This window comes from Pleuronectes platessa, chromosome 18 (genome assembly GCF_947347685.1).
Source record: "Pleuronectes platessa chromosome 18, fPlePla1.1, whole genome shotgun sequence".
NCBI classification, from domain to species: Eukaryota; Metazoa; Chordata; class Actinopteri; order Pleuronectiformes; family Pleuronectidae; genus Pleuronectes; species Pleuronectes platessa.
Window position 1 is genome coordinate 19,303,080 of NC_070643.1, and position 20,925 is coordinate 19,324,004.

The following is a 20,925-nucleotide window of genomic DNA, read 5'->3' on the forward strand; positions in this document are numbered from 1 at the left end:
TTCACTTGTTTGAACAAATCACTTGGTTTGAATCCAAACACTTCCGCTCTTTGAATTCCTCAGAGCAGGCAGAGTTTTACTACACACACAAACTAGTGGGAGGTCACGTTGTGTGAGATACTAACCCTGTCTCTTCCTATTGGCAGTGGATGTGCTGTGTACATGTTCCTCTTCCCATCGTAGCCAGGCTGCCGGTCTCCAAAGATCTGCATCTTGAAGTGCCGCACCATGGTGTCCACCACCTCCCTAGAAGGCAGAGACACAAACACACACAGCGGGTGAGGAAACATTCCTGGAGGGCGGTGTAAACAAAAACTTCTTGCACCAGAGAAACAAGTAGTCTTAGGTTAGGAGGGCTACAGATCAGATGCAATTGACGTTTTAAAATAAGAAGCTAAGATAAGTGAAGACTTTCTTGAGGTTTTTACCTGTTGACCCTCCGAGGCCGTTTCTCAGGCTTGATGTCGATATCATAGTGATAGACATCAATCTTGGAATCTGCACCTGGAAGTGGTTGGCAAGGAGCCGAATGGGTTTCCCCACCGTGCCGAGACCGGGACGCCGCGGAGGCTGGAACAGAGAGGGAGGGGCTGGTGGGCCTGCAGAGAGCAGGGAGAAGGAAAGTGTTTATTTATTTATTTAATGTGCAGTTATACACTCAATTATTCTCTACATGAGAACTGATGATTGGCACTGGCTCAGGGTTAACATGGGCTTAAACTGACAATGCAACTAATACATGTCAGTTTCACTTTGTTGAGTTTAAATGGTGAATACACATTTCCTTTTTTTGCTTTTTTGCATAATATGTTAGAAACGACAATGGCTGTGAATTTTCCTGCTGTTCTCTCGCATGGAAATCCGTTTTGTGTTCCAACAGGAGCAGTGGGAGCGAGGATGCATTCATCTCTTCATTCTGTGTCATAGGGTCATGACTCATGTCAGACTTGAAGGATGAATGAGCGCCGGCCAACGCCAAGCTCGTTGCAAACCATCTCATCAGTGACACCTGCTTGAATGCACTGAAATAGGCCTCGCATCGCACACAGGCGCACATGTATACGCTTTGACTGATGTGCCACTCCGGCGCCTTGACCTACATGGGTCAACAAGGGGCTGGCGAAACAATGACAACAATTATCCTTCGGCCCGCCCCCAGCTCCACCCAAATACACAGGGCGCCCACCCCTCACGCCGAGAGACAAAGGGCGAGATCCTCTCAGACAGACAGCAGCAGGGCCATATGGAGGGGAGCCGCACGGAGGGTCTGGGATTACCGTTAAGAAGTGCACGCCACACACACACACACGCATCCCATACACATCACATGTACTTTGTACTTTGTGTTTGTGCATTCACGCAGGTGTGGTACCTGTGAATCCTATACTTTTGCAGTAGTAGCTGCAGGCAATGAAGGTGCATTACGTCTGAAAGGCTTTAAATACTTAAGACCCGAGGCTGCTGCTAGTGACAGAAACCTTGATAATGAGTCGTCAATCATACGTTTTATTATAACCTGTTTAAATAGTATTTGAGGGAAGGAGGCACCGATGCTGGTAAAAACTGCTAAATGCTCAAAGAGGACACGGGGAGGTTATTTGTGCTTTTAGCTGGGACTGAAGATCACACTCAAGACAAAAATATAAACAGAAATATAAAGTTAAAATAATATTTCCTTGGTGGTAGTGAAGGGGGGGGGGGGAGGCGGCGGCTCAATGCTTTTGTCAACCGACGGCTGAGAGACTGCAGGGGTCCTCCTGAACTGCATGCACCCGCACGCTCCAGTTAGCAAGTGAAGCGCAAGAACACAGACAATCGGGACCCTCCCCATCACTTCCTGAAAACACGCTTCCCAACATGTCCTCATGTAGCCGGGGCCCCAAATCACCCCCGCCCCCACACCCCGATTACCCACGCCTCCTTCTCCCGCTCCTCTTCCTCTTTCCTACAGACAAACCATCAGCTTGATTGTAACATCATTCCTCTTTATTACACGGTCCCACCTAAGAAGCCGGTCGGTGCACATTGATGCTGCTTTCTGTCAAGACTTGGATTAAAATCATCGGATGGTTTCGCTCGACTTGCGACTGATGGCCACACAAGTTTCTCTTCGCTGTGCTGCACCCTGACAAAGCTTAGCGTTGCATCATGTGTCACAGGCACGCTGCAACATTTCAAGTGCACTGAAGTTGAATGAATTTGAATGAAGTTGTCATTGAGGAACATGTATTCTTCCCTCCATTTTTTGGGTGCTTTGCGTTCAAGGTGTGTAAACGTCTTGTGGAAAGTTCTCTTTTCTTTTTGCACAGGAGGTGGAGAAGAAGTTTGAATTAAATGCAACACCACAGTCACAAACTATGAACACAAAATCTATTGTTTACTTCAATAAAATCTCAGAAAAACTATTTATTAAATGTGTCTGTATTTCCCTGCAGCATACAACAATAATTCCTCATGATAATAAACTAAACAGTGCATTTTAATGTTGAGTCACAATAACAAGTGTCTTATTGTCCCACTTCATGTTTATAGGTTGGTTACGTCCCCTGACAGCAGGCAAGAGACATTATAAAAGACTCTGGTAAATCAAATGTAAGACTCTTCGCTATTTTTGGAGGAGACAAAGCACAATACAAGACATTAATATCTGTATGTATATTTCTATTCTTTCTGCTCACTGGGTGCATGCAGGTACAAAAGAAAAGGCTTTTACACTGTGTGTGTGTGCGTGTGAAGCTCAGTGAGTCCGAGGTCGTCCTCTTCCACTTTCACCAAAAACAGACCTGTATCTAAATATAGCCTCCTCAGCTGCCATGCTACCACGTTTAGAAACGCCAGAACCCATCCTTACTCTGCTACTTCTCCATTTCCTCCCCCCCCCCCCCCATCCACATCACCACACCCAACTCTGACGTCCTCATTATCAATTGATCTGACCGGTATTTTCCTTGATAAGTCGATCAATCATCAAGTCTAGAAAACGTAAGATGTTCTCAGTGAAAACCAGTTGGGAAGCCGGAGATGGTGAATGTACGATGGTTAAAAATAAATTGAAATTATTACTCTGAATATCGAACAGTAGCTGATTAACTTTCTGTCCGTGAGTTTTTAAAATCAGCCGGTTGTTTCAGCTCTGAACCTGTTTGTAACTTGAACCGCTCTCCTTTAAAAAAAGCTTGTTTACTTGCACAAGCAATGGCAACAATGAAAGTTAGGAAAAATAAAATGTCAACCGCATCTTTCCAGAGCCCAATGTTGGCATTTTTAAATTCCTAAACAAAATTCCAAAATCCAAAGATATCCAGGTGAGACAAATCCTCACATCTGAGGAGCTACAGAATATCTGACTAATTGATTCATCTTCTCAGCTCTGACCAGATGATGTCAAAACTAATTCCAGCAGCAAAAACATGTAGTGCTGTGTTGGTTGGAACTACAGCAACGCTCTGGGAGAAAGCATCCCATCAACCATGAAAACCTTTTATGACTTAAATTACAAATTTACGCTATAAAAAGTTCTAAAGATTATGAAGAACTTCATTTTACTCTGGATAACAACTTATATTTGTGTGTTTTTATACACAGCTTTAGCAGCCATGTCCTCATCTTGAAGATCACTGAAACACTTCCTCTCCGACAGACTAACTTCTCAAGGTATAACACAAAGACGCCCTGCAGTCTTTACAACTGTGACATCTAAGTCTTGGTTTAAAACACTTTGAGTCACAGAGGAAGTGAAATGAGCTTTTCCTGGTAAAGACAATAAAACACAAAAGCTTCAAGGAGCGACGCGAGACAAAGATTATCAGCTGCTCGTCTTCCTTCTACCGTTTCTACATCAATCCGATGTTTAAACACCATCAGTGTGTAGAGCAACGCTTGCTGCACGTGCACTAACACTACGTGCTTCCCTGGTTAACAACAGTGCGATGGAGCCGTGGGACAGCCGGGCTTCAGCTGAGCATGAGTCAGAGTTAACAGCACTGAAGTGGGAGCGCTGTGACGCCCACAACTACAAGTCACCTGGATTCCAAAAAGGTACAATACACAGAGCATGGGACAAAGAGAAAGGCTTCCTCCCCATTCACCAAATGTAAATATCCACCCGGCAGTGTAAATATGTCCATGTGTGGTAGCTGAAATTTGAATTCTCATCAGAAACTGTGGTTGTTTCTTCTAACTTCCTCCTGGCTCTTTTCCTTTGTGCTGCAATTTTTCATGAAATTGAGTCATGCAATTGTTTTGGGATCCTAGCGAAACTCTCACTTAGGCCGAAAACGCCTCAACTTCAGTCGACTCAGCTTTGCCACAGTTCACAGCACATACACAAAACTGTCAGTTCGCCTCCATCTATACGTTTTTCCTGCGAGTCTGTACTCTACTCCTTAAACAGCTGGACTTCACAAATTCAGAAACAAAAGAAGAAAGAAGGCCGCCCTGTGAAATCACCGCAGCCCTGCCGATATGAATCCAGCCACAGTGAAGCGAAAGCACCAATAATATGACATGCTCCTTAAGAAATCTGCAAAAACTGAACCATAGGAGGTTCTATTGTTGAGCCGTTGCATGACAGGACCTCCAGCTGTGGCCCAATGCAGCCTCACTCTAGTAAACGACTTGGCTGCTACTACTTGGCCAATTTCGTGGGAGGTGATATTTAACGATCTCATTCTAAGAGTGTGCCTCTTAATACAGCTGCAACTCGAGTAGAGAATATGGAGCATTATTTTGAAAAAGTTGTCCTTTAAAAACAAGTTGTGTTCCTCATCAGTCTTCACATTTACGTTTGTACCTGTAAACGTCAACATGCCGACAAGTTTACATAAATGTTTACGCATACAAAGCGGTTTCAAAAACACAACTTGATGAATGATCCTCTTGTTTGTATCGTGAACCTGTTTTGTATTTTTTTTCCCCTACATTAGCCACAAACATCACATCACTCATTACCCGTCTATCGTTGTGTGTGTTACTCATTTGTGCGATATGAGAATCTGCAGCTACACTCCACACAGGGACGTAGACAATTGTTAAATACAACTATTTATAAAAAAGGGAGCTCGCTGGTAAAATGGGAGAGAGTACAAGTTTAATTTTGTTGCAGCTGCTGAATTAAAACTCCCAAATCCTGCACTGATTGTGTGTGAGACAATGGAGCCACCAGGACCTACACACACACACACACACCTGTGGACGGTTGAACATTATTGTCGCCCACTGTCCCTATGGTAGCTTCATTTTTGCTGCAAAACCAAATTCCCTCCTCAAATAATACATCTTGGTTCTCCTCCTCATGCCAACAGCATCTCTCTGGCAGTCAGTGTGAGATGTGTGTGGACGAGCGACAAAAAAAAAAAAACACACAAACAGCTTCTTCCCTGTTGCAAGAACTGGTGGATTTATCCTGCGAGATGCATCCAATTCACAAAGAGAAAAGGTTTTGTGCATGTGACAGTTTAAAAACGCACTGCATGGATTTTGGTGTGCATCCTCTGCAGGCGTCATGGTTAGACTGCACCGCTGCTACACGCACACACACACACACAAAACACCCAAGTGCCTTTGTTATCATATAGGAGATGAGTAATATGGAGCCGGGCTGCAGATGTGATCGATAGAAACAGCTCCATCCCTCCCTGCTGCGCTCTCACGGGCGCATGGCTGCTGCTGCCCGAGGAGAGGTGCCAGTGACAGCAACACCACGGAAATTACGAGTCACACACAAACACACACAAATATAAAATAACGCGTCTCTGCCCATTCAACGCCACCAACATGTGTTGTGCTGGCATTCATCTTGTATTTCCACCCACCGCTGTCATCTTGCACGCAGGCAGAGAGACGCGCTGTTCCTGCGGAATCGAACGGTTTCCACGCAGGGTGGTAAAAAAAAACGGGATATTTTAAAGATAATTTCGACGCCTCCTTTGTGGGGGTCGTGTGCTGAAACGGGGTCGCGACCGTGCGGCGGAGGAAATGACACGCACACGGCGGACAAACAACGTAAACACAGCACCACGACGCGGAAGGAAGGTCCCTAGTTAAATCCCCCAGTCGCACAATGCCAGCCCCGACACGACGAGCCGGGGGAATAAAACCCGCGCATACACGAGTGGACGACGGGTGAAAAAACACCCGCTGTCCCCGCGTGGAGGAGAACCGTGGTCCCCCCCCCCTGTCGGTGTGAATACGCTCCCACGCATATTTGCACACCCCGCACACGGACAGGGCCTCGGGTTTGTTTTTCCCCGTCAGCGCGTCGAGGCCTCGCTTGAAGCCGCGGCCCCCAGTGAAGCGACGCACCGGCCCACACGCGTCCCGCACTCGGCTTCCTGCCTCCGCCGCCGCTCGGGCTCCCCCGACGTTTCTCAAATCGCTTACCTGGTCCCAGGGCTTCCATGGCCGAGTCCTCGCTCTCCGTCTCTGTCCCGGCCTGGCGGCTCCGTCCCGACGCTGATATTGGGGGCGGTATCGCGAAGCTTAAAGGGGCTAATTTTTAAGAAAAGGGAATAAAATAGATGCGTGGACGACTTGGACCGAGGGAGCCGAACCACCGCTGCTGCTGCTTCTGAAGATTTGTAAGTGCGCATGCGCCACTTACAGACCGTTTGAGCCGCAGTGCGCATGCGTAATTTCCACCACCACCCCCACTCCGAGCGCACTTGCTGGTCCAACTTTACTGATCCAGGGAGGAGTGGGACAGAAACAAAAAATATACATATATAAATATGCATATTCCTTTTGTACTTATACAATAAACGTGTATTTTGTATGTTTTATATTTTCATGTTATTGATACATGTGGGTGTGGTTTTGATTGAATACTGCACATTTAGAAACAAAACTTCTCGTATCATATTATAATTTTTGTATGTTATCTTACTTTGTCTGATTTTATCTTATCTTATCTTATCTTATCTTTATCTTGTCTTGTCTTATTTTATCTGATCTGATCTTATCTTGACCAATGTACTAAAAGTACTACTACTCATACTGAAGTCAAATGTACGAAGTACAAATAGTTTGTTACTGTACTTAAGTAGATTTTCCAGCTATATCTCCTTTACTTGAGTCTTTCTTTCTGTCTTTCTGTCTTTCTGTCTTTTTTTTTTCTTTCTGTCTGTCTTTTTGTTTGTCTTTATTTCTCTCTATGTCTCTCTCTCCCTCTCTCTCTCTCTTTCTTTCTGTCTCTCTCTCTATATCTCTCTCTCTTTCTCTCCCTATCTCTCTCTCTTTCTCTCTCTTTCTTTCTCTTTCTTTCTGCTTGTATCTCTCTCTCTCTTTCTTTCTTTCTTTTTGTCTTTCTGTCCCGCCCGCCTGAGCGTCCCCGGTGCCCAAAATCAACTCCCCAATCGGCTGTGTCGTCACACTGGGCGGATACAACTCACCCCCAAACGGACCAATCGGGAGGCGGGAGCGCGTAGAGTGACACTTCGGGGCGGAAGCTCGGCGGACCAGCTGTCACGACGCGCGAAAGATCAAAACTTTCAATTCGTCCGTGTGGAAGGCGGGAGGAAGAGGAGCCGCTCCGGGGAAAGAACACTTTCTAAATGCGCGTTAAACCGCTGAAGTAACCTCTTCCCCTGCTTACATCCATCTCCCGACGGCCGCTGTCGGTGTCGAGCTCCGTGGACGCGTTGTCTCTTTCGGCTTCTTGTGTTTGGAGAGCGTGAAACTAGCCGGAGGACAAAGATGAGCACGGTCCTTTCTCAGCAGCAGGTGAGGAAACACTCAGATACACGGTGGTCATGTGTCTATCGTGGATTTATCACGTTAGGACACATGTCGGGGTTCGTTATAAGTCTTGGTTGAAGATTAAGAGTTTGTCACAAATCAGAATAAATGCTGCTAACGTTAGCTGTAGCCGCTTTGCTAGCTCGCCAGGTTGGGTTTAGCCAGCGTTGGCCTGGTTCTCGTCGATTACATGTGTGATTATAAGGCATTTTAACATTTCCCCATAGTTCTCTCAGTACATTATATTCTTCTGGAGTATTCCCGGATATTAGTCAGTCGTGTGTACGCAGTTATGTGTAAAATGTGCACGTTTAGCCAACAACAAGCGGAGAAGGGAGGAAGCCATGTCTCCTGCTAACTTGAGCCTTATTGTTTGGTTTGTTTCGAGGCGCCATTGGTGCAGTTTAACAGCAATTAAGCTGCTTTAAACTACACAAGCGACCTCCGTGTTTCACCTTAACTTAACATAGACATAGTCTTTTCCCTCCTGTTATTTATGATAATAACAGGAACATGTAATACTTTGGTATCTTAGGAAAACGTGTACAGCGAGTAGCATTGATAGGAATGATGGACATCTACTCTTTTTTGCAATTAAATAAATACTAATACTCATATTTTACATAACACTATACATTCAGTACATGTTGCACTAAAAGATCAAGGGGAATTGTATTTTAACCAACTATGGTGCACTATTAGAAGATTATAGATGTCAAAGGGGAGCCTCCATGTTTTTCCTACTAACCAGACATTAGTACACTCCAATTTCCTCATGACAGAAAAAACCCACGTTGCATGTTGGTTGAATAACGTTTCTGTGTTATGTACCCAGGCTGTGGGGCTTCCAGCTGTGGCCCAGACAGCTGCAGAGAGTGATTCAGACAGCGGGGTGGGCTCTCCAGCAGAGGAGATGGCCAAGGAGATGATCAACAATGGAGAGAAGCCTCCAGGTGAAGAATAACGACAATAGAGGACAATTTAACCTGAGACTGGGCAGGGTCTCCTGGCTGTGTAAATGAGACCCATTAAGGGCTGTTGCATTTGTCTTATACAGTTTAGGTATATAGTGGATATGACTCCTAGTTAACAGGCAAAAACTACATGTCAAAAGTATTTGAATGTCATCTCAAGATTTGCAAGTCTTAGCTAAAGAGAAATCTGCCTGTGATAGTCTTTTGCATTTTCTTTAAATATTTGAAAATTAGCGTGTAAATTGTACAGAACTTGAGAGCCTGTACTTCCATACTAATGGTCCTAATATCCTTGTTTTGTTAAGACCTAAGTGATATTCAGTGATTTCCCATGGAATCCATAAAGTAGAACATATCTATCTATTCAGGATATATCAATCAAGTCTTAAATAGATTTAGTGGGACCATTGTGATATTTGTCTAATTGTAAATGGTCAATTTCCTTCCAGATTCTGATGACGAAGAAGACATCACTGCTCACAGGAAGCCTCGTCGTAACGCCATCAGAGACAGTGACAGCGAGGAAGAGGAGGAGACGGCTGCAGACAGCAGTGTCAACATGACCGAAGCACTGGTGTTGTCTGCTTCCAGCGGAGAGGAGATGGAGACTGAGGAGAAGAGAGAAAAGGGGCCACAGAAGAGCAGGAGAATAAGCCGAGCACCCATTGATAGTGAAGACAGCGACTCTGCGCAGGGAAAAATGGAGGAGCGACAGGAGGAGGTGAAGAAGGAAGCAAAATCTAAGAAGAGGGAGAAGAGCCAGAGGCATCGGGAGAAAAAGGAGAAGCGCAGCAAAGCAGTAGAAAAACTAAAAAAGAAAGACCGGTTCTCTGAAGTGAATGAGGTGAGTGTAACTTCAAGGTTTCTACTCTCGTCTATCCTCTGGTCTTCTGTCATGTGTTTGAAATCTGCTCATGAACTTTGAATAAGTATGTTATGTATAATACATGTTCCTCTTCATGTCACTTTATATTCTCTACACCAACTTCTTAAACACCAAACACCCAAATCATCAATCCTATATTGTACGATTTAAAGACCATTTAAATCATTTTCTCAGGACGCACCTCCCCCTCGGCCTCTGAATGACAGCGGGTGTCTGCTGGGCGACACAGACCTGTTTGACACTGGTCTGGATGATGATGAGGAGATGGAGGAAGAGTCTCTGGAGGCCATCCGAGCCGCAGTGAAGCACAAGATGAAAAAACACAAGGTACAACTAAGATGATTTTGAATCGTTCAATCAAGATATCAACATTATTTCTCGTAGCTTGGTTAAGTGTTACCTTTATTTTGAATTGTAAGAACCATTTTATTCATATATGAAATGCATAAAGTGTATCATATGTAATACTTGTAATATAATTTATTTAAAGAAGATTGATCAGTTTTAACTATTACTGCAGGAACCTCTCCTGAATGAAGATGACGAGGAGGAGGATGAAGAGGCACCAGAGAAACCTCAGCGTGTGGTATGTGTTTGCAAAATGCTTGAACTTTGTCTAAATGCGGCAGAAAAAAATTATACAAAAAACATAATTTAACTTGTGTGATGTTCTCAGGAGAGGAAAGCTGCACGAGCGAGTAAAGAGGCCATGAAACAACTCCACAGTGAAACTCAGAGGCTGGTCAGAGGTCAGTTAACTGTTCTCTTGTCTCTTTATCTGATGTGGCAACACGTTCAATTTCTTTGTCTTCGATGCATCCTGATCTTTGACATGTTCCTCATGTCTTTGCAGAGTCCACGTCTGGCCTGCCCTACCACATCCCCGAGCCCAAGACCATCGACCAGTTCTTCAGGAAGAAAGCCAGGCCAGAGGGTCCCGCCATGGCGTTGCTGAAGTAAAGACAAACCTAATAGATAACACACACATGCCAGGGCAGCAACAAAGTACCACTTGTACAAATTCTGTCAACAGTCAAAAGTTAATTATAATCCTATTCTTTTCAGATCTACTAAGTATTCCGTCATGATGTCGGAAAAGCCACCAGCTCCTCCTGCACACCCTGTAAATCCACCCATCGAGCCCCAGCAATCATCTGTCGAGCAGGACTCTTGTCCTTCTCTGGACCACTCATGCACTCAGATCCAGGCCGTGTCTCATCCTGCAGCCACCTCGTCCCCGCAGCAGGAGAGCCATAGCCAGGCCGGTGAAGCAAACGCAAGCCTCGATTCCAACCAGGAATCTGGGCCCATGCTTTTCCTCTCTGAGAGCCTGCAGGAATCTGCAGATGGAGTAGAGAAATCTGTTTCTGACTCTGGGGAAGAAACCGCTGCTGAACCCACAGATCAAATTCCGACTGCGGTGATTCCTAACTCTGAAACCCTGCAAGCACATCCTGTAACTGGGGTTGTACCTGTAGCCGGGAGTTCTAATTCAGCTGCAGAAGAAACTTTAATGCAACAACACACTAAGCCCAAGAGGGACAAATTTGCCAGACTGAAGGAGCTGGGACTGGACCCCCCACCTATTGCTAGACTGTGTCAGGATGAAGGAGCATTTGTTGAGCTTGAGGCTCCGCAGCTCAACCCCGGTGAGTCATGGTTCTTTTTGTATGTTGAGAGATGTAGAACGAGAATGTGTCAAGTCTTAATGATCCGCGGTGTACCCCCCTCTTCTTCAATCAGGTGTGGTGGCCCTTAAGGAGCGCTACCTCCGTCATGCCAAGCCTCCCGTTAGGCCCCAAGGGGAGCGCACCATGCAACTCAACATCATCCGCAAGGACAGCACCCCGTCCGGGCAGGAGGAGCTGCACACGGAGTCGGTCGCTGTCACAGTAAAGGAGGGAGCAGACGAACCAGTGCCCACCAAACCTGGTAAAGATCAGTGTGACATGCACGTAGAGGCCAGAGTTTAAACTGGTCCTAATGTATATGAAGCACAAGAGGGCCTAGATTTTAAAATCATCAGCTAACAAGGAAGGGGTAATCGTTTTTAAGCCACATGGTCCACATGAACACGCTGGTTTGTTCAAGCTTGGGTCTTTTGCTTAGGAGAGAAGCTGCTGACCCTGAAGCAGCGGCTGCAACTCGCCATGGCCCAGCGGAGAAAAGAGGAGAGGGCTCGCAAGGCCGAGCTGAATCGCCTCGACAATGAGGAGTGTGGTGAGGAAGAGGAGGAGGAAGAGCTGACTGATGATTCAGAAGTAGAGGTAACAATAATTTCCTGAAACCAATGACGCGATACACATTTGTGCTTTTATCTCGTTGTGCTCACATCAAGCCTGATCTTCTCTTTTTGAAGGACGTGGAGGACTTACTGGGAGGTGACGGTGGGGAGGAAGAGGAGAAGGACGATGAGGAAGGCAGTGTAGTTCAGAGTATCAGGAGCTCTTCTCCTGTGGCACTGACTCGGCCCTTGCGGACTCCTGACCTTGTTCACAGAGAAGGAACACTCATGCTGTTCCAAGGCAACTCCTGCTCTCGCACTGGGTAAGTGCGTTTGGAGTCTGTGTGTTTGTCTGACTTGATAAGGGACTGTAGAGCATGCACCCTACAAATGAATGATGGAACAGCCTTAGATTAATTCATAAATTGTGGGTGTGGTGTCATTGCTATTGTTGGAAAAGCTTTATTTATCTTTTATTATTTTCCATTTTAGTGATGGTCTCAGACGGTCTGGTCCTTCTGGTCAGGACAGTGGTAATAAGATGGGTGAGTAGAACGAGGGACCCTGTTCAGTTTGTTTATTCACTCAACACAAACTAATGTCTAGTTATTGCTGAAGATAAATTATGAAACATATTGATAACACTACTTCTATTGAATCTTATCCTCGCTCTCCAGAAGAGGATGACTCTAGCTCAATGGTGAAGGACTACAGCCACAACAGCAGCTTTGAGCTCGCAGGCTCGATGATCACCTCGTACCAGCCGGAGAGTTATCATCGCTCCACAGGAAGAGGTGTCCCCTCCATCTTCCGCTCCCCTTCCCCCTGCCTCTTCAGACCCAGCTTCCTGGGCTCTGCTTCTAAGGTAATAAAACGTTTTTTTCATTTTGATGTCATCAGGGGATTCAATTCTATTTGATGTTTGCCTGAAATTGTGGTTTAATTTGTATTTTCTTTCCGTCCTCAGAGTTCTGGCAAACTCTCTGAGCCCTCTCTCTGCCTCCCGGTCGAGGACTCCCAAGACCTCTATGCCCCTCCATCCCCAGGTACTGACTCTGGGCCCCTGGGTGGAGCAGCTTCTGTCACCGGCCTGGAAGGAGACTCCCAAGGCCGCTTCTCCCTGGAGGACGACGGTCACTCCCAGTTGCTTGACGCTGACGGCTTCCTTAACGTGGGGCCTCGCCCCGGTGCCCCTCGCTCCCACAAGAGACAGTTGATCCTTGACAGTTTGGATGAAAACGCCATGGATGCCAACATGGGGGAGCTGTTAGGGTTTTGCTCGGGGGTTTTTGCAACGGCAAAAAGCGGCTCCGGTCGGGACGGAGGCCTCGGGTCGACACAGGAGGACGAGCTGCTCGGGTTGTGCTCAGGAGCGTTTCCATCAACGCAGACAGGAACAGAGAGGCAGATGGAAAGAAACCAGAATAATGAGCGAGGCCGGGATGAGGAATCTGACAACACCATGGACCAGCTCCTGGGGATGTGCTCTGGAAAATTCCCTAGTCAAGGTAAATGAGTGTGTGTGGCCCCTTGTCACATTTTTTATTTAAATGTTTACTCAATTATTCTAAATCGTTTTTTCTGCCTAATTGTTAAAGGTGGTAACATTTCAACATGCTAGAATTTCTATCATTTTCTTAATGTCCCTTAAGACTTAAGTGTTTAGTTGATTCACATTTCTGTCTGTTTTTAACTTGTTTTTCCTTCCAGTGACTCAATATTTACATTTCTCTTCTTTTCTAACAATTTTAGGTTGTACTCGCATGACTTCACCAGCAAAAGACAGGTACAGAATACCTTCCTCCTTTTTATTCATACCTTCAGTCCTTTTGATAGAAGAATATTATATTGATATTTCAAAGTAATGCAAGATTCTCATCGTGATTTCTCTATATATAGTGAAAAGGACCAAGAGGAGGAAGAGCAGCAGAATCAGGAGGAGGAGGAGGAAGATGATGAGGACTGTGAATTCCGGCTTCTCTCAGATGTAGAAAGTGAACAGGTAAGAAAAGTTTGAAAACACAAAACGTCATCCATGTTCTTGTTATGATTTATAAACAAACCTTAACTTAATTAAGTGTGTGGTGTATAAAATGTAGTTAACATTGAATGTATGAAATGTGGCTTTATAGGAGGAAGAGGATGGAGGAGAAGAGAAAGATGATGTTGCCGAAGAGGAAGGTTCCAACGATGTAGAAGAGGAAGAGCTGCAGGGTGTGTTTGCACCCAGCCGAGTCAAGAAGAGGAAGAAAATGTAAGAATCAAATCTTACTTCATGTGTATTGCTCCTTTTTAATGTAACATGTTGTAAAAATAAAATCAACACTGCTATAATCCTAATTATCAACAAACGCCTCTTGCATGTTGTTCACAGGCGTGTGAACGACTACCTGGAATCAGAGGCCGAGCTGTCAGGCAGCGATGCGGGGAGCGATGACGAGGACGGTGACCGGGGCAGCGAATACGAGGAAGAGGAGCTTCTCGAGGATCTTCCGTCTGATGAAGAGCTGCAGGACCAGGTCAACAAGATCCACATGTGAGTACCAGCTGCTTTTACACCCTGTTTGTCAACTAACGTCTGTGTAATGGGATAAACTGAGGTGATTATATCTTTCACGGTGGAAATAGTTTCTTTTGGTTAAAAGGCATTAATGCAAGAACAGGGGAAGCCGATGGGGATAAGCTGATAAGCTTGTCCCCGTTTTCTTCTTAAAGGAGGAGGAAGCCTTTTTAAAAGAAGCCTATAGTCATTAAGCAAGGTGGATTACTTGAAGACTTTCATCTCATTTTAAAATATATGTTTTTTGGTTTTTAAAGGAAGCAGGTAATGGACGATGACAAGCGCCGCCTGAGGCTCTACCAGGAGCGCTACCTGGCTGACGGCGACCTGCACTCCGATGGTCCCGGGCGAGCTCGACGCTTCCGCTGGAAAAACATGGGTGAGTTTCCAGGCTGATCGAATACCATGTCCTGGTGATTCATTTTGAAATATAATGGATTTGTGACAGTTGTTTGGCTCAGGAACACCAGAGATTCTTGGCAATTTAAAGTGTTATAATGATGGTTGAAGTTTTGTAGAGGTTAGGGTTATTTACAGATCCCACAAATTAACTAAAGCGTCTGACGGTGCCACTCACAGTTTCCTCTTGACTCTTTCCTCCAGATGATGGTTTCAACCTGGACGGACTGGGAGCAGAGGGAGAGGGCGAGGAGGACGAAGAAGAAGACGTCGACTCAAGTGAGGTCCAAAGGAGGAAAGAGAGACTGGAGAGAGAACAGTGGCTCAGAGAACAAGTAGGTCACAAGGTCTTCACCATTAATTAACAAAACATACAGTTTCAGTATGAGCTCAAGGGACCGTGTTGTTATATCATCGTCTTTAATCCTTTCTCTGTGTCTTTTGTCTCATAGTCTGAACAAAAAGCCAAGAAAGGAGACGATGTGGATGCAGATGATGAAAGGATCGGAGATGAAGACAGTCATTTTATGAAGGTGGCCAAGAAACTGACGGCCAAGACCCTGCAGAGAAAAGGTCTGTTTGATACAAGACCTTCAATATCACTGAAAACAGAACAAACCCTCATTTTGAGGATTTCAGGGAGCAAGGAGTCGGTTTAACATCATATTCAAGAGTTTTAGATTTTAGTAACTTCATATTTTAGGGCATATACATGATAAATCTACACCACAATGTTTTACGAGATTTAAAAACACCTTTTTTAAATTACAGAAACACGTAGCCACGCCTTTTCAAAACAAAGTTCAAGGGTTCACTGTTTATTTCACGAATTAACTTTTTCCATTTTTTGAAACCAGAGTCGCCTGTGGCCCCGCAGCCTGAGAGGAAGACGACACCTGCAGCTTTCAATCCCTTCCAGAGGCCCTCACAGCCCCTGAAGGTACGTCACTGCTGTCTATTACGTAAGAGGCGGAAATGGCTAAATATTGCAACGGTTTATTGGTTGTTATAATATCTGTACTTCTACGTATGAGGAATTTCTCATTTCATCATTTAACGTTCCTTCTGGGGTCCAGCTGCACAGGGCCTGGCGGTAGCTCTTGTGTAACTTGAGCATCTGACTTTATAAAAATAGCTCTAATTCCTCACTCGTGGCCTGAAGCCGTTTCTATGGGTTTTTATTTTGGGAGGAGATCTCGTGGTTCTGTGACGATCTGTTCACATGAGATATTAGATTTGAGTGATCATTTAACATTGTGTCGAATCTGATGCTGTAAATTGACAGGTTTGTTTGAAAGTCAGAATATTGTGGCCGCTGGAGTAGAACATTGATTTTCTGTTCGGTACTTTATGTTACGAAAAACAAACCTCGCTGAAATGATGCAGCGTGAGGGGTGAGATCGTCCTTCTGTGTTATTAACCAGTTCCTCTCTGATCTGTCCGACGTATGATTTATGTTTAATTGATTTTCTTCCAGGTAAAGCGAGGCTCACTTCTGAGTCAGCCTCAATCCGTCCTCCAGAAACTGGCCTCCATCTCGGACGGGAACCCGCTGGCGCCCAGAAACAGCCGTGGCTTTCTGTTTCAGACGCTCTCTCCTGAGAAGGACACCAAGAACTCTAATATCCCTCAGAAACAGGTGAGTGGGAGGAAAGCTGAAGCTCAGGAAACAGTTTGCACTGATCGACAACTCACAACAGAGGGAGACTGCTCCAGGTTGTGTTTATAAGAGGTTGGGGGCGACACATAGACCTCAAATTTTGTGGTTAACTTTTTGTCTCGGACCAATGGAACAGGAAACTTCAAATAAAACATCTAAATCAATTCTAAACAAGAGTATCATGGAATTTTAGTTTCCTCCATAAGATGTTCCTGTTCTAAAATAAGCATAAAAACTAAATACCTTCCAAAATCTCTGTGTGATCGTCATGCGAATGTGACGCTTCAAATTCATGTTTCTGACATTTGCCCAATATGACACTAGAGGGAGCCAAAGCCCACCACTCCTGTTAGTGTTTGTGTTATGATGTCCAAATCCTAGAACGCACAGAGTCAGTGTTTTAAATGAGTCTTAATGCCTGGACTTCATGTGTTGGGTCTTCAGATAATGAAGAAGAGGGGACAGGCGGAGGCGATGAACCCGGCAGCCAAACGTCTCTGTGGAGAGAACAAACCTGCGGGTCAGACGAAAGGCCCCCAGAGGAGCATCTTCAACTACCTGGACCACTGAGTTTGCAAGAACACCAGGCGTGACTGATGATTATTATTATTATTATTATTATTATTATTGGTAAGAACCAGGACTTTACCAGTCACGTCCAGTGTTTCCACAGCCAACGAAGGATGTGGTGAAGTTATGGCTGAGGACGGGCGGAGGCGAACCTCTCCGTGTTTTACTTGATGAATATTATTAAATTAAATATGTAACGACATCAGCACCAATCGTCCATTACATCTCACTCCACTTGATCTGGGCTGCGTTGGTTTGTCCATTTTTAAAAAGGTTTTTTTATCGTGTAAATAGGATTATTAGTTTTTTTGATGAATAGGGATTTTTTTCTTTTGTATGTCGTTGTCTTACAGTGTAAATAAAAGTGTATTTTAAGACGTTGCTGTGTTTCCTCTATTTGACTCAGTGTTACCAGAGGTCATGTTATCAACTCGTCTTTCCCACTCCTCACCCTGAACCTCCTTGTTCTATGGGACTTTGAGTTACTGGTCACTGTGGAGCTGACTGTAAATATGAAGTATTCAAAATGGAGTTTGGTGGCGGCTCTTCTGGTTTAGGGAGCCGGGGATCATGGGTAATATCAACAGCTCAGTTCATTAACACAACTTCATCGCTCGAAGACACAGCTCAACTGAATTTATCACCATGTGGCTGCAGAGGGCGCTGTTGCACAGTAAAAGTCAGTGTGTGGCTCTAAATGTTGATGTACACATGAAAAGAGGGGGAATTAAATTACATGGTTTTGTCTATAAAACTACTTTGAATGCTAAAGATGTATTATGTTGTTGAATAACCTTTAAACCCAACGCACTTTAAGTTATTACTTTAAGAAGGAATTTCCAAACAATTTCACCAGAGCTACAAGTTTATTTACGTAACACACATTGAAGGAGGCTGTTTGAAAAGCTTGAGTTACAGAGTACGCTTATCACATGGTGTCGATGCATCAGATGCAGTTCAGTGTGTCAAATCTGATAAAGAGGCGTGAATATTATAACACAACTTTATTAATAGACTTTAAAGCATTTGGGGATCTGGACCTATAAGTAGACAGGGGGAGGGGGTTGTGAGAAAACACTGTTGACAAAGGGTTAATGTATAAAATCTCATATGTTTTTTATTTTGAAAAACCATCGGACACATTATCTCCAGTTACTTGTTGCCTCTTGAGATTTAGAAATAGTATTCACAAAGAGAAGGAAAACAAACCACCCATCACTTTAAACACACAGCTTGTAGTCAACTGTATCTCATCTTAAAAATACCACTCAGTAAATTGTTTAGGGCCTACTTTAATAATCCCAGTAACCACACACAGGAAACCAGTTCAAAAGGCACGCAGACATCAAAACACACAGAATTCAGTTTCACATCTGTACCTGGTAAAAGTAGCAAACCATCAAATCCACTGACACAGATCCCGGATCAGAGGAAGGTGTTGAATCAAAGCCTAATCGCTCGTCTCTCTCCACTTGGGGACTCCTCGTTTTCACTTTTTCTTGAGGAATAATTGCAGTTTAGGGACTAACGATTTGGCGAGCAGCTATTAATAGGCCGGCATTAAAGGGAGTTTCTTCAAACGAGTCTGTGTCTCTCCATCTCATTAGTGGCCGCGGTGATTAAGGGGAGGTCCCGGGGTTAGGAGCGGGCGCAGGAGGCCCCATTACACATCATTAGGGGCCAACGCCAGGAGGCTCTGGAACGAGCCCCACGCTGGGCCCCGCTGCCTGTGGCGAGCTGTGGTACCTGCAGGCGGACGGGACTTAATCCTGGTGTTGTTACTGCAGCGATTACGTTTTCTACCTTTGTCAAAAGAGGTGTAATGATTTGTTTGTTTGCCAGAAAGGGAAGATTTTAGATTAATTCAAAAGCACCGTGTTGCTTTGCACCAACAAGATTTGAGAGATTTAGTTGTGGAGCTGCATCTATCATTACTTTTGCACCATTACGACGCAATTAACCCGAGATGGAGACTTGATTTCTGATCCTGAGGCTGTGTTTGCAGGGTCAAGACAAGAGATCAGCTCTAATTAGAATTTAATAGGAATAACGTCTTTGCAAGTTGGAGAGCAATAAAAGCTTTGGCTTAATTGTTCTTTCTCTCTTCCCTCGGAATCATCCCCACTTCCTCCAAACTGAGACTCACAACTTTGTTTAACCTCCAAGAGGAAATTAGGAGGTCAACGCACAACCACCAGCCGCCTTGATTCACCCGGCACTTGAGAGAGGAGGAAGGTTACATGTTTTGGCATCGAGGCCCCGGCTTCTAAATATCTAGAGGACACAGATCTGTCTTTATTCAGATTGCGAGGAGGAGAGGAGGCTGAGGGTGGAATAATTGAGGAGATACACGAGCTGCTGCAGCACCCAGGGGTGTGCTCGCCTGTGTTCCTGACGTACACACTTGTATGTGTGTGTCTGCTCACATCTAGGCCCTAAAAATAAAAGCGACCCCAGCGCTGGATTAGTGGTTCAATTTAGCACGTCTTGGCTGATTTGGCTGATTTTGTAGGAGCGCCGGGTGTGAGCTCGGGGTCCGGCAGGCTTCTCTCTCTGCAGACTCCGTGCATCTGGGCACCGAGGATGTGACAGAGGAGCCCGGGGGGGCCGCCGGCCGCCCTCGGCCACTGTCACAGCCAAGACTGGTGCTGCAGCCGACGTGGAGCTGAACTGAGGGAAATGGGTCATGGCGCTGGAGGCCGTGTGCAATTCAGACAAGGTCTTATTATGCACAAGGTAAGTCATGCTCCTTTTTTCTTTTTTTTTTACTCTTTTCATGTGTGTTGGTGTGTTGGTGTCAACATTAGCCCACAATAATCTGCCTGCCCTCAGGAGGCCTCACAGATGACCCTCAGTCCTGCGAGTTCATTCTCTCTCTCTCTCCCCCCCCCCCCTCATCACTGTCCTCTGTAGTTGTCTTTTGTAACTTGTTTTTTTTATGTTTTTTGTCTTTTTCAGAGAGAGAGAGAGATGGAGAGAGAGATGATTTTGCGTGTGACGAGGCCTCGGGGCGGACGGCTGTGTTTGATGTATTTTTTATGTGCTTAGGCTACTGATACGATGGAGAGGCAGGGAGAGGGAGGGAGGGAGAGAGGGAGGGAGGGAGGGAGGGACGGCGCCTGGAGCTGGTGCACTTGAATGGGGATGTTGTTGGAGGAGAGAGGGAGGGGAGGATGGAGAAGTGTGGGTGTGTATGTGAGTGGGGGGGAAGGGGGGGAAGGGAGGCTTTTTTATTTCTGCCTTCAGCGACGACATGTCAGGGAGATGAGGGCAGGAAGGATAGAGACAGTGCACACTTGTTAAATCTGTCTGATGTAACCTCCCTATACCACACACACACACACAGACACACACACACAGCAGAAAACACACACTCGGACGCACACACTCAACTGCCGTGCCCTCTGATCTGAGATTGACAATCACAAAAGCAGTCAGCAACCAGTTTGGAGAAATATCACACCACGTCAAATCCTGTAGCCGTCCCGCTGCAAGAGCTGCAGATGTGACGTCGCCTGCTAGTGTTGCATTGTGGGTAACAACCTGTAACTGTACACAACTTGATCTATATAGAAAAATCCATTCTCTGTTTGCCTCACACACATCTACACAATGATGTGTGTTCACTGCCTCAGTGGCAGTTTAGGAATTTGCTGTTCTGCTTCAAATTCAGTGGATGCTTTTCCTCCATTTCCCAGGATGCTTTGCAGCGACCGTCAGAGGGCACGACCTTGCTTGTTGCATCAATAAGACGAAGTTGATGAGGGAAACAGGAACAGTGCTGGAGCCCTGGTTGTTAGAAACACAGGTGGAACCAAACTAAAGTCCATTTTTATTTTAAAGTTACAAAAAGAAACTCACAAAAAGTATAAAACTGTAAAAAAACAAACATCACATGATTAAAGTCGATGAGATCAT

At 45.2% G+C, this 20,925-nt stretch overlaps 2 protein-coding genes across 2 annotated transcripts in view; one reads left to right on the forward strand and one right to left on the reverse strand.

Moving 5' to 3' along the window:
- Nucleotides 1-6,558, reverse strand: part of ago4 (argonaute RISC component 4) — a 19,603-nt gene extending 13,045 nt beyond the window's left edge. Inside the window, 4 exon segments of the mRNA XM_053446517.1 lie at nt 124-246; nt 429-492; nt 495-599; nt 6,382-6,558. Coding sequence (XP_053302492.1) covers nt 124-246; nt 429-492; nt 495-599; nt 6,382-6,400 — 311 coding nt within the window. The 5' untranslated portion in view covers nt 6,401-6,558.
- Nucleotides 6,559-7,497: 939 nt separating this feature from the next.
- Nucleotides 7,498-17,150, forward strand: LOC128461710 (claspin). The gene is made up of 24 exons (XM_053446767.1): nt 7,498-7,719; nt 8,570-8,687; nt 9,158-9,552; nt 9,769-9,921; nt 10,115-10,180; nt 10,271-10,343; nt 10,448-10,550; nt 10,660-11,243; nt 11,338-11,526; nt 11,704-11,861; nt 11,954-12,141; nt 12,311-12,363; nt 12,496-12,683; nt 12,786-13,326; nt 13,571-13,604; nt 13,718-13,820; nt 13,951-14,072; nt 14,193-14,354; nt 14,636-14,757; nt 14,982-15,112; nt 15,230-15,350; nt 15,635-15,717; nt 16,255-16,416; nt 16,882-17,150. The coding sequence occupies exons 1-24, from the start codon at nt 7,693-7,695 to the stop codon at nt 17,005-17,007; spliced, it is 4,002 nt and encodes a 1,333-aa protein (XP_053302742.1). The 5' UTR covers nt 7,498-7,692; the 3' UTR covers nt 17,008-17,150.
- The last annotated feature ends 3,775 nt before the right edge of the window (nt 17,151-20,925 follow it).

Coding starts and splice junctions, on each gene's coding strand:
- LOC128461710 (XM_053446767.1), top strand. CDS start 7,693: ATGAGCACGGTCCTTTCTCAGCAGCAG. Junction 11,862..11,953: donor CTGATGATTCAGAAGTAGAG/GTAACAATAATT, acceptor CTCTTTTTGAAG/GACGTGGAGGACTTACTGGG. Junction 13,605..13,717: donor ACTTCACCAGCAAAAGACAG/GTACAGAATACC, acceptor CTCTATATATAG/TGAAAAGGACCAAGAGGAGG.